The sequence below is a fragment of the Thalia democratica genome, chromosome 7 (genome assembly GCF_965202585.1).
Source record: "Thalia democratica chromosome 7, ktThaDemo2.hap1.1, whole genome shotgun sequence".
Lineage (NCBI taxonomy): Eukaryota > Metazoa > Chordata > Thaliacea > Salpida > Salpidae > Thalia > Thalia democratica.
The window spans coordinates 37,887,788-37,898,798 of NC_139171.1; the positions used below are offsets into that span (position 1 = coordinate 37,887,788).

General features: G+C 26.2%; 1 protein-coding gene across 1 annotated transcript; it reads left to right on the top strand.

Annotated features, from left to right (window-relative positions):
* The first annotated feature begins 1,653 nt into the window (after window positions 1–1,653).
* On the top strand, window positions 1,654–9,973 carry LOC145841347 (guanylate cyclase soluble subunit beta-1-like). The gene is given in 15 exon segments (XM_082948708.1): window positions 1,654–1,671; window positions 1,813–1,886; window positions 3,611–3,711; window positions 4,049–4,167; window positions 4,433–4,630; window positions 4,934–5,089; window positions 5,323–5,484; window positions 5,772–5,927; window positions 6,192–6,298; window positions 6,624–6,821; window positions 7,199–7,319; window positions 8,336–8,452; window positions 9,004–9,144; window positions 9,361–9,515; window positions 9,838–9,973. Coding segments are annotated over 15 exon segments (1,959 nt in total).
* The last annotated feature ends 1,038 nt before the right edge of the window (window positions 9,974–11,011 follow it).

The window sequence follows — 11,011 nt, forward strand, 5'->3', positions numbered from 1 at the left end:
AACTGTTTATAATCAAAGTTTCACCGGGATAATCACTCTAACTTATAGTTGTGTTGACTATGAATTTTTTTTTCAGCTTAACTGAAATAACACTTTTTACAAGGCTATTTTAATGCTACATAAGTAAATAAAAAAAAAGAAATTTTACTTTGTTGTTTACTATGAAACAACTTGAATTATAAATACTTTTTATATAAAAGATATTTTGACCAGTTATATTAATAAAGATGTATAAAGTTGTACCAATGGTGTGGGAACTCTTAAAAATAATCTATTAAAACGGGAATCATAAGTAATAAATGTTTTATGATTTTAGGGCGTGGGAATATTTTGTAAAAATAATGCATTTTGAAAAGCTTATATACATATATAGATTTAAAATATATTCCAAGACAATGAAAACTATAAGGTTAAGCGCATAAAGTATTAATTTTATGATGTTTTTGTGAAGTTATTTAAAGTTCAAGTTTTAACTCTAACCAATAACATAATACTTAGTTTAGTTTAAAGTCTTGAACGTAATGATGTGATATGTATAAGTAACAGCAGTATTTTTAATGGATAATAAACAGTTAGACCCTACAATTTCAAACAATGCTACTAAAGTCTTTATCTAACCAAAAAAAATTAAATAAAATAGGTGTACAAAAATTTTTACAAAAAGTTATTGCTGTAAAAAAATATTCGTTGACTTTGTGAAATACTTTGTGTTTTATATGCATTATAAATTCTAAAAATCACTTTGTTTGTTTTAGTGTAAAACCAAACAAAGCACATACTTTTAAATTTTGTGTAGCTCTAGTATATTTACTAAGTTTTTTTTATTTTTAAATAATTAATTTTTGTTCTTAAAGAATTAAGAAAGTATTTAAGTATTATAAATCTTTGAGGAATAAACTTAGACGAAAAAACTAAGTTTAGTTAGTCTGAAAAAGTTTTTTTTTACAGTTTTTCGAAGTTTTTGTGGATTTTCGACAGATTTTTCGACACAATTGTGTCTTTAAGGTTTAACTTTGCAAAAATATAAACATAAAAAGTATTTTTAAATTTATTATACACAGCTTATAACATACTATTAGTTAAATCTTTAACTTAACAACAGCATTTGTGTAGCTGCAGTAGTAAAAAAAAAACTTAAATTTATACTTTAAAAACTTTAGATTATATTCTTTAAAATACTTTTTATACTACTTTGTAAAAATCTAAAATATATTTAGTTTTTTTCACAAAAATAAATCAATAGAAAAACTTTTAAAAAACTGTCAAAAATAGCTAAAAAATACTCTACTTGAGTTTATAAAGATTTTTATTTTTATTAAAAACGGTTTATAAATTTTTTAAAAGTTTAGAAATTTTTAATAACTACTAAACGCAGTATATTCCAAAAAATTCTAATACAGTTTTTAAATTAAACTTATAAATTTTTAATGTGATTCTTGTTTTTTTCTTTCTCTTTTTTCTTTTTGCCGAATTAAATCTATGTTTACGCATTTGATTTACTGCATTTAAATTCAATGTTAGGTTTATAAACTGCCGATTTAAAAAGCATTGTAAGAGAAAAGAAAATTTTAAACTGTGCATTAATTTAATAACAGAGTTCTTTATAAGACCTAATATCTAAATTGTATTGCTCTTAAAACAGTTTAGATAAGAATGGTAAGTAATATAGATGTAAAGTATAATTTCTACGTATTTCAATTTACAGATCGTTAGACTTGGATTTTATAAAAAATTGAACAAATTTTTTATACATTTAAAAAGGATGATAAGTATTTATATCTTTTTATATTTTTAAAAGTTCTATTATTTTAGTATGGGTTCGTCAATTACGCATTAGAACAATTAGTTATAAGAAACTTTGGGGATGCTGCTTGGAACAAAATAAAGTTTGTTTGTTTTAGATTTAATTATTTCAGTATACTTTAAGTTGTTTATATTTAACTTCCCAATGTTTAAGTATTTTGTAAATACTTATACGTAGTCTTACATTAAAAAGAGGTTAACATTTTTTAAACGAATTTTAGATTAGTTTTTGTTGGTCTAGAATTTAATCAACTCCAAAACAAATTTATTTCAATTGTAGTATCTAAATTTGTTATGAAGTATTGTAACTTTGTAAATACATATAAACCTATAAAAATAATTTTATCTACTTATTGAGGCCGGCCGACACCTCATCTATGTAAATAGCTTTACTATTCTTATTCCAATTTTTTTGTTTGTGTATTGGTTTTTTATGCTGTTGCTAAAAGTTTTTAAATGTTAATTTTTTGTTTGTCATGAAGTTTTCAGTATTTTTATTTAAAAATTTTTAATTGAAAAAACTGTTTCATTGAGTCTTACTTAAATATTTTTGCTTTTTAGTTTTCTGTAGAGCTATAAATAAATTTAATTATCACTCTGTTTTTTGTTTTGTTTTAAAATTTGGACTTGAAGTAACGACAATCTTTTAGTTTATGAAACAATTAAAATTTTAGAATTTAAAATTTTTAAATAATGTTTTTTATTTTCTATTGTTTATAATACATTTATATAACATAGTAATAAACTAAATCTAGAGCTTTTTTGTAATCTTTTATATATGACCAAGTAATCCTTGTTGTAAAAACATGATTTTTAGTTTATTTAAATAACTCGTGCAAATTTGTACGGGTAAAAATTTAGGTTTTGTCAGGTGTTGTTTGGTTGGTTGATTAATGGTTAGGTTACGTATAAACTGCTTATGTTTGTTTTTTGAAGGAAAATAAGTTTTTGGATAAAGTGTTTAAATTTATGTTTTTAAATCCTGTTTCTATTAGTTACTTAAAAGCCCCTATGTTTTGTATAATTTTGGCTAGTAATGTTTTTTTAATATGCAACTCTCGGTTATTTGTTGTGAATAGTAAATTATATGTAAATTTAACACTCGTCATGATTGATAAATATGCTGTTTCGTATTTTATTTGGTTAAGTTAGATTTTTCATGTCGTATATTGTTTTCAGCTATACAAATATTCAAAAGTTAAGTTCAGTTTATTTACGCCATAAAACGCCTTAGTAAAAGAGAGTCTACATTTAATTTTTACATGTGTACAAATAAACAGAAACAACTTGTTTTAAAAAAACTTTAATTAGTATCATACATTTGTGTACATGTATAATATACGCATTTGTATGTTTAACACTTATATTATAATTAAAAGTTTATTTAATTTTCTTTAACTTTAAAAAAAAGTTACACAAAGTTATATTTGGTTTATTTACTGAAAAAAAATATTTAAATGTTCATAAAATTTTTTAAACATGGAAATGTAAAAACATTTTTTATCTAGAACTTCAAGTTTAAATTCATGCAGTCTGTTAAGACAAATTAAAAATGTTAACAAAATCAATAAGGCTGACAGAAATAAAACATATGCAAGACGTTCACATATCAATAAAAATAATCAATACTTAACCGCGTTTTGCAAAATAAAACATTGCAAAGCTTTATTAACAACTATACAATCAAATTTTAAACAGAAAATTTAAAATATATCTAAACCGCTCAGAATTTGCTGACATTAGTTACTTTAGTTCATTAAAACCGTATTGTGCTAAAAATTACGCTTAGAAAACTGATGTTTTAAAGGCAGCATGCGGGTCAAGAGTCACAAAGCTCGTTCATACAGCGGCTTATCTACAAAGATTCTTGCACATTCAGCTTGGTTGTTTCCGCCTGTAAAGTTTTAGGTGACTAGTTAATGATTACAACTTTAAACGTTTGTTGAAGTGTTTTAATTAGTTTCTTATCGTGAAAGTGGTATTTAAGATTGAAAAACGTATATATATATAGATATCTAACTTTAAAAATTTGTTTAAATTAACAAATATTTTAAACTGATAAATGTTTTATGTTTTGGTTTTTACTAAAATAATTTCTAAATTAATAAAATTTAGTATACATTATATTATAAACTCAGGTCTTGTTTTAAACATAATTATCAAGATATTTAAATTCGGTAAAAAAAAACTCACACAGAGAAATTAACTTTTATACTGTATAAAAATCAAATGTAATGTTTTTCAGAAAAAAATAAAAATGAGATCCTTGAACTGTTTGGAAAGTTTTTTTTTCAGTTTTGTCGAGAGTCTGGATACGACATTATACTTCAGACTTTAGGTGCAAATGTACACGATTTTTTAGAGGTATAACATAAGTTTAGTGTAATAAATATATGTACCAAAAAACAAGATTTTTTTTCTTAAACTAGTTTCCAAAGTTTTGTTTAACTTTAAACATTTTTCCGTTCAGACAAGTATTTGAAAATATAAAAAATCATATGACGTTTGAGTACTTGAGATTCTGATTAAAACCATTCATCACATTGTATTAGTGTAGTCTTTAACTTTTATAACTTAGTTTTCAATGTACCATATCTGCACAAAGTACTATCTGTTGAAAAAAACACAGAACTTAGATGCTCTGCACGACCACTTGAGCTTGATATACCCTGGCATGCAAGCGCCTTCGTTCAGGTGCACAACGGGAGAGGAGGAAAATTCTCTGATTCTCCACTATTACTCTGAAAGAGACGGTCTCGAGCACATAGTGATTGGAATCGTCAAAGAAGTGACGAAGCAGATTCACAAGACGGAAGTTGAAATCAAAGTAAGAACTAAATCCCACGATTAGTGAAAATAAAGTTGAAGTTTTTCTAATACACACTCTGATCCATTGTTCGTAATGTGTTTTCTATAGATATGAAATTCATTATTAAGTTAAGCAAAAAAAAAACTCATTGCTAGTTTATCGTTTTTAAAACTTGATGCTTCTTTTTACTTACAGTTTGTCGATGTTAATACCAAGCTATTTTAGAACTTTAAAAATGTTTATTTTATATATTTGCCGCACTGTATATAACTAAAAAATGTTGAAAATTGCGACAATAATTTTAGTTAAAAAAACCAAAAGGTAATCCAAGCAAAAGATGATACATCTGACCACGTTCAATTCGAAATAGTAGCTCTGTCTGGTTCATTGTTCGGTAAAAAACACAAAGATCTAGAAGCAATTGAAGAAGTTCTTCATGAGATTGAACCTATTATGGATTCAAATACATTATGCAGGGTGATGAACACTAGCTAATTAAAAAAAAAGAATTAAACTAAAATATAAAAATATTGTTTGTCTAATCTTATTTTTATTCGATTTACCATCGTTTGATAAAAACTTTCTTAAAACCTTTAATTAATTCATTATCTTTTTTTATAATTGTAAACTAAAGTTTAAGTTAAAACGATAACGATTTACAAAAAAAATACTTCCATACACAAAATCTAAATATTTAATGCATTCAACAGACCCACCCCTTCCACATGATGTTCGATAGCGACATGATAGTTCAACGGGCAGGGGCTTCCATTGCGAGGGTAATCCCCAAGTTGCTTCCATCTTTTCTCGCTTCAGCTTACGATGCTGACCAGGATAATGAAGGTGTTGCTTAAAATGAATTTATAAGTTCTGTAGATCATTAAAAGTTTTCCATGTACTCTTTAAAGAAAGTTTCACTGTGTAAACTCAATAAGATGTTTATCTTCTAGAAATTTTGATAGATACGTCAATTTTATTATTAAAACTTTTGCAATGGCTTAAATTAAGTGGGGTTTTGATGCACTTTAAACTTAATAAAAATTTAATGAACATAATTTGTTACCTTCAAGCACGACTGGTTGAAACAGATTGCGAGTTTCCGTCTTGGGTGCAGAAAGATCTGGAGGCGGATTTCGCCAACTTCAAGGTTTCCGACAAGGAATGGGACTTCGAAGACTTGGAGCTGACCACGAAAATTTCCGACCTTTTCAACCTGATCCGCCCAAGACTCCACTCAGGCATGACGTTTGACGGAATTGCGTCTCAAATAAACCAAGTGTATGTTCTCGAAGCTAAAACCGGTGAGATTTTCGTTGTACTGTTCGAAAAAAAGTTCATTAAAACTTAAGTTGAAAATTTGCCTCATGTTTTTTTGCAAATAAAAATTCATCAACTCATTATGCTAACTTTATTTTGAACTACTTTTTTCAGTATTTTATTGCAATTTTTAAAATATTGTACCTTATAACGAAATAAAAAACTTAATTATATATATGTGCTTTTTACTTGTGTTTAAAACTTTTAGACATGTATTAAAAAAATAACAGTAACAAAGTCGCGGTCTCTAACTTTACAAAAGACCGCAAGCAAACAAGAGTTTCAAGATGAAAGTCCAAATTTGAGACTGAAAGGTCAAATGGTTTTTATTCCCGAACTGAATCAAATGCTTTTTTTGTGCTCACCAAGGTAAACTAATTATGTAGCTGGTTTGAACACAATTTATGCCTTTAATAGTTTAAGAAAAAAAGTTGTTATTGATTAATAAACTTTCATAATCAAAACTTACAAAAAAAAAAAGAGAAACAAAAAGCAGAAAAAAGTACTTTACTGTGTTACAAAAAATTTTTTTTTATATCATTTTCGTTAATATTCTGCAATTGATTAATATATTAAATACAAATTTAAGTAGAATAATAACTCTTAATTGTTTTTTTTTGTTGAGTAAATGTTCTCAACCCGATTATTATACTTTCAGTTGTTGTCTATAAGTTATCAAATTTTAAAATTTCAGTGTTCTTAACCTGGAAGATTTAACTCGTCATAATCTGTACCTCAGCGACATTCCGCTCCACGATGCCACCAGGGAACTGATATTGATGAGGGAGCAGTTCGGACAAGATTACCAGCTTGCAAAGAACCTTGAAATACTCACTGATAAGTTGCAAAAAACTCTAGGGGAGCGCAAAATTGCTAAAAACGAGACAGACAGGTTAGATTTTTTAATTTATTGGGATTTTGAAAAAGTAGATAACAGTACTTAAGGTTTCATAAAAGTATGGTTAAATAAAGCTGTCTGTCTTATTTTAGTATGTTTTGTATTTGAAAAAAATGTGTTAGTATAAAATATTGTTTGTTTAAACTAAAAAAACTTAAGCAACTTTACAAAGATTTGTTGTACATTTTTTTTAGTTATAGTATATATAACAAAAAAGTATATATACATACTATATTTTTATATGTAAATATTTTTTTCTTAAAGCTTCAGCCACTAGTCAACATGTGTGCATTATTTGAAAAAAAAAAAGTAAAATTATTTAAGACATTACCTGTCAATTATAATTTATAATGATGTTTTATGTTTGCAAGGTTGCTCTACGCTGTTCTTCCACCAAGCGTGGCAAATGAGCTTCGCCATAAGCGAGAAGTAAAACCGAAAAGATTTGAAGATGTAACAATTATGTTCAGCGGAGTCGTTAACTTTACGCAGGCAAGTCTAAATAACATATTCAAAACTAAACTCCTTAAAAACAGCGTTTACATCAATAGTCTGCAACAGATTTAATATAAAATTTAAAAATATACTAAAACTCTATCAATTTTTTAAGCACAGCAAAAAATCGATAGAAGCGACTGACTATACAAAAACTGAATTTTCAGTCAGTAATTAGTCATTAATCGTCCAAACTTCAGCTAACTGTTATGTTTAATTCTATTTTCTAAAACTATAACTGATAATAAAAACATAGTGTTATTAAAGTTAGAAAATAAATCTAAATATTTTAAACCTTTTTGAATTCTAAAAAACTATATAACTAAACTTACAATCATCGTTAATACTTTATGTTTTTATAGGCGATAAGGAAGTATATTTATAATGTAGATAGAAAGTAATTACTTGTTCAAGTAAAATACAACTAGTAGATATAATGAAGTTGAGAGTTGTAATAATATTCAAAGCACAATTTACATCTTGTGTATTTTATTTTAAGCAAAATGTTTTACTTTAGTTTGTATTTTTACAATTCACTTAGTAGTTGTAAAACTAAATATTACCATGAAACATTAATTTTTCATATATAAACTAATAATAAATATTTTGTTTAAGATATTAAGTATTGTATGTTGGGGTATAACTACTAGAGCACTCAATTTTCATTATCAGTTCTTTTGTTTTGCATTAACATTCGTATCAACGCTGAAACAATTTTATGTTTTAAACGGTAATGTTTTTGATTTTTATTTAATACACTTACTTTTAAGCTGTTTATTTATAATTATAAATATTTTTGTATAAAATCATCTCTCCTTTTTTTTTTAAACAAATTATACTTTCTTTATTTAATTAAAAAAAAAACATTGTAATTTTAGCTTTTAATAAAAACTGTTTTCAAACACTGCATACTTTTTATAACAAGATTTAAAATAACTTCTATGAGTATGAAAAAATTTAAAAAAAATATGTGTGTGGAAAATTAAAAATAAATAAATACCTGCATTGAACAGCTATGTGCAAAGTACTCCAGTTCGAAAGGTGCGATGAAAGTTTTGGAAATACTCAATATAATATACACTGCTTTTGACAACTTGACCGACCCAAAAGTCAACCCTAATGTTTACAAAGTAAGCTTCATGTTTAAAACTTTTATGTTAAGTTCATGTGTGTAAAAAGTCTATCAGCAAAGACAAAAAACTGCATTGCATGTAGACGTTTTAAAATTTTTATTTAGATTTTTGGACTTTTTTTGTTACGTAAATAAACAGACTGATATTACAGTTGAAATGTGATTCGGTTTGGTAAATAATTTTATTCGAAATGTAAATTTAGTTGTTTAAACTTAAAAGAAAACAAGTAATTTTGATAAAATGTTTTAAATATAGTAACACAAGTAGTTTTGTTCATTTTATCAAAACAGTCTTACAAGTTTGTTTAAAGCTTTAAACATAGATTTTTAGTGGGAGTTTTTGTCTTATTTCCGGGTAGGAGTTGTAAAAAGTATACTTTCTATAGAAGTGATAACAAATATTTGCAAAACAAATTCTTGAAAGGTTTAAAAACAGTATAATTGTAATATTTTGTAAGTTTTAACTAAGTTTTGATCACAAGCTAAGATTGTGTTCTGTAAGTTAATTGTGACACATCTTGCTAAGTTCATTGTAAATATGCATTACAGGTCGAAACAGTCGGTGACAAGTACATGGTGGCGGGGGGATTACCCTACGTCAATACTGACAATGCATACCACATATGCAGTCTCGCGCTCGATATGATAGACCTGTTCAACGGAAAGCAGGTTATGGACGAAGTCATACAGGTAAAGTTGTTTTTATCGGTGTTAGAAAAATTCATCAACAAGATTTACAAGCATGCGAATTTTTTGCTGATGGCCTTTATTTTTTGTTGATCTTTTTGGCAGAAAAGTCTTTCTTAATGTTTGCTCGTGTGAGCTTATAAATTTGCGAAAAAAAGCCAGGTCGAAATTAAAGCAAGTTTAAATAAAGCTGTTTACGAATGCAAACAAAAATTGCAGCTTCGAATTGGCATTCACACCGGAGAGGTGGTCACCGGAGTCATTGGCAACCAGACGCCCCGATACTGCGTGTTCGGAAACACCGTGAACCTGTCGTCCAGGTGCGAAACCACCGGAGTGCCGGGAAAAATCAATGTGTCGGAATATACTTACAAGTAAGAAAGTTCTGTCTGAACTTAAAAAATAATATATTACTTTGAAATTAAAGTTTGTGAAATATAAATTTTGCAGCTTTACTTTCTTTTTTTTCCTAGAATAAAAGTCGAGGTGCAAATGAAAAAAAAAAATATATTTAAAACTAATAAAAACAAGTTAAAAGTAGCTATATAAGAAAAATTTAGTTAAGTTTAATTTAAAAGTATGTTGAAACCATTTTAAATATAGATTTCACACAAACATCATTAGAACTGTAAACTTAATAAACGTTTAAGCTTTTTATAGCAAGTTAATATTCTTAAACTAGCGTGACTCTTTTAGCATGCTAAAAGCCTCAAAAAACATGGATTCCGGTTTTAAATTTGATCTACGAGGACCAGTAAAAATGAAAGGAAAAGCTCAGCCGATGAAAGTTTACTTACTGTCGCGTAACAACTTGTTAGAAACTGACTTTTAATGTTGCCAATCGTTTATTTTTGATCTACTGCGTATTGTGTTTATTGTGTTTTGTGATAGAATTAACGTGGTTAAAAGTAAAATTAAGGACCGTCGTTTTTTTTATTTGTACTTTAGTCATCCTAACACTTTTTAATATGTTTTATGGTCTTAAAACATCAGTAACAAAAAACATAATGAAATTCTTAAAGTGATTTTTCTATGTGCTTTATCAAGATATTGTTTCCAATTTAAAATTAATATTCATAATAGTTGGTTTATTTTATTATTTTTATAAATATGGCAGTTTAGTTTTTATAATCAAAAATTTAAGATTTTTTGAATTTTAAATTGAATTGCAATAAAGATTTAACTAAGCTAAAGAGCTGCATGCAACTTAGTTCAAATGTTTTAAAATGCTTAACTTATATTTTGCTTAAAAATCATTAACTAAATCTTGTACAGTACATCGATAAATAAAAAAGTTGACATTATATTAATCAGATTGCATTGAAGTTTTAGTATTTAAAAAAAATTTAAAAACTATAAAATGAAAAACTAAATAATTTTTTTTTTGTTTTAACAAAGTAGTTGTTTTATTTTTAATTAAACGTCTGCTAGATTTAAAAATTGATAACTAAGTTTTTTCTATTATTCCGTTAAAATAATTTTTTACAAAGTTCTTAACTAATTTGAAAATTTGAGGAATAAATGATCATATCTTGTAATTGTAGAAAACTTTTGTTAACTTTTATTCGTTAATTTTAAAATAATTTTGCTCCATTAGGTAGTAAAAAAAAATGCTTAAACTGTAGTTCAAGAGAATAAAATAACACATATATTTAGTAAATAAAACTAGTTTAGAGAAACAATAAAATGTTCGTAAATATATTGAACTCATTAGTAGCAAAGAATTATAGTTCTTTTTTTAAATAGCATTTTTCTGGCGACAAAATTGCAGAAATTTCAAAATAGTATAAATAGAAATTGTTTTTGCTACTTTTTTTAAACTAGAAATCTAGAAAATTCTACTTACATAAAAAATGTTAAATTTACTTTG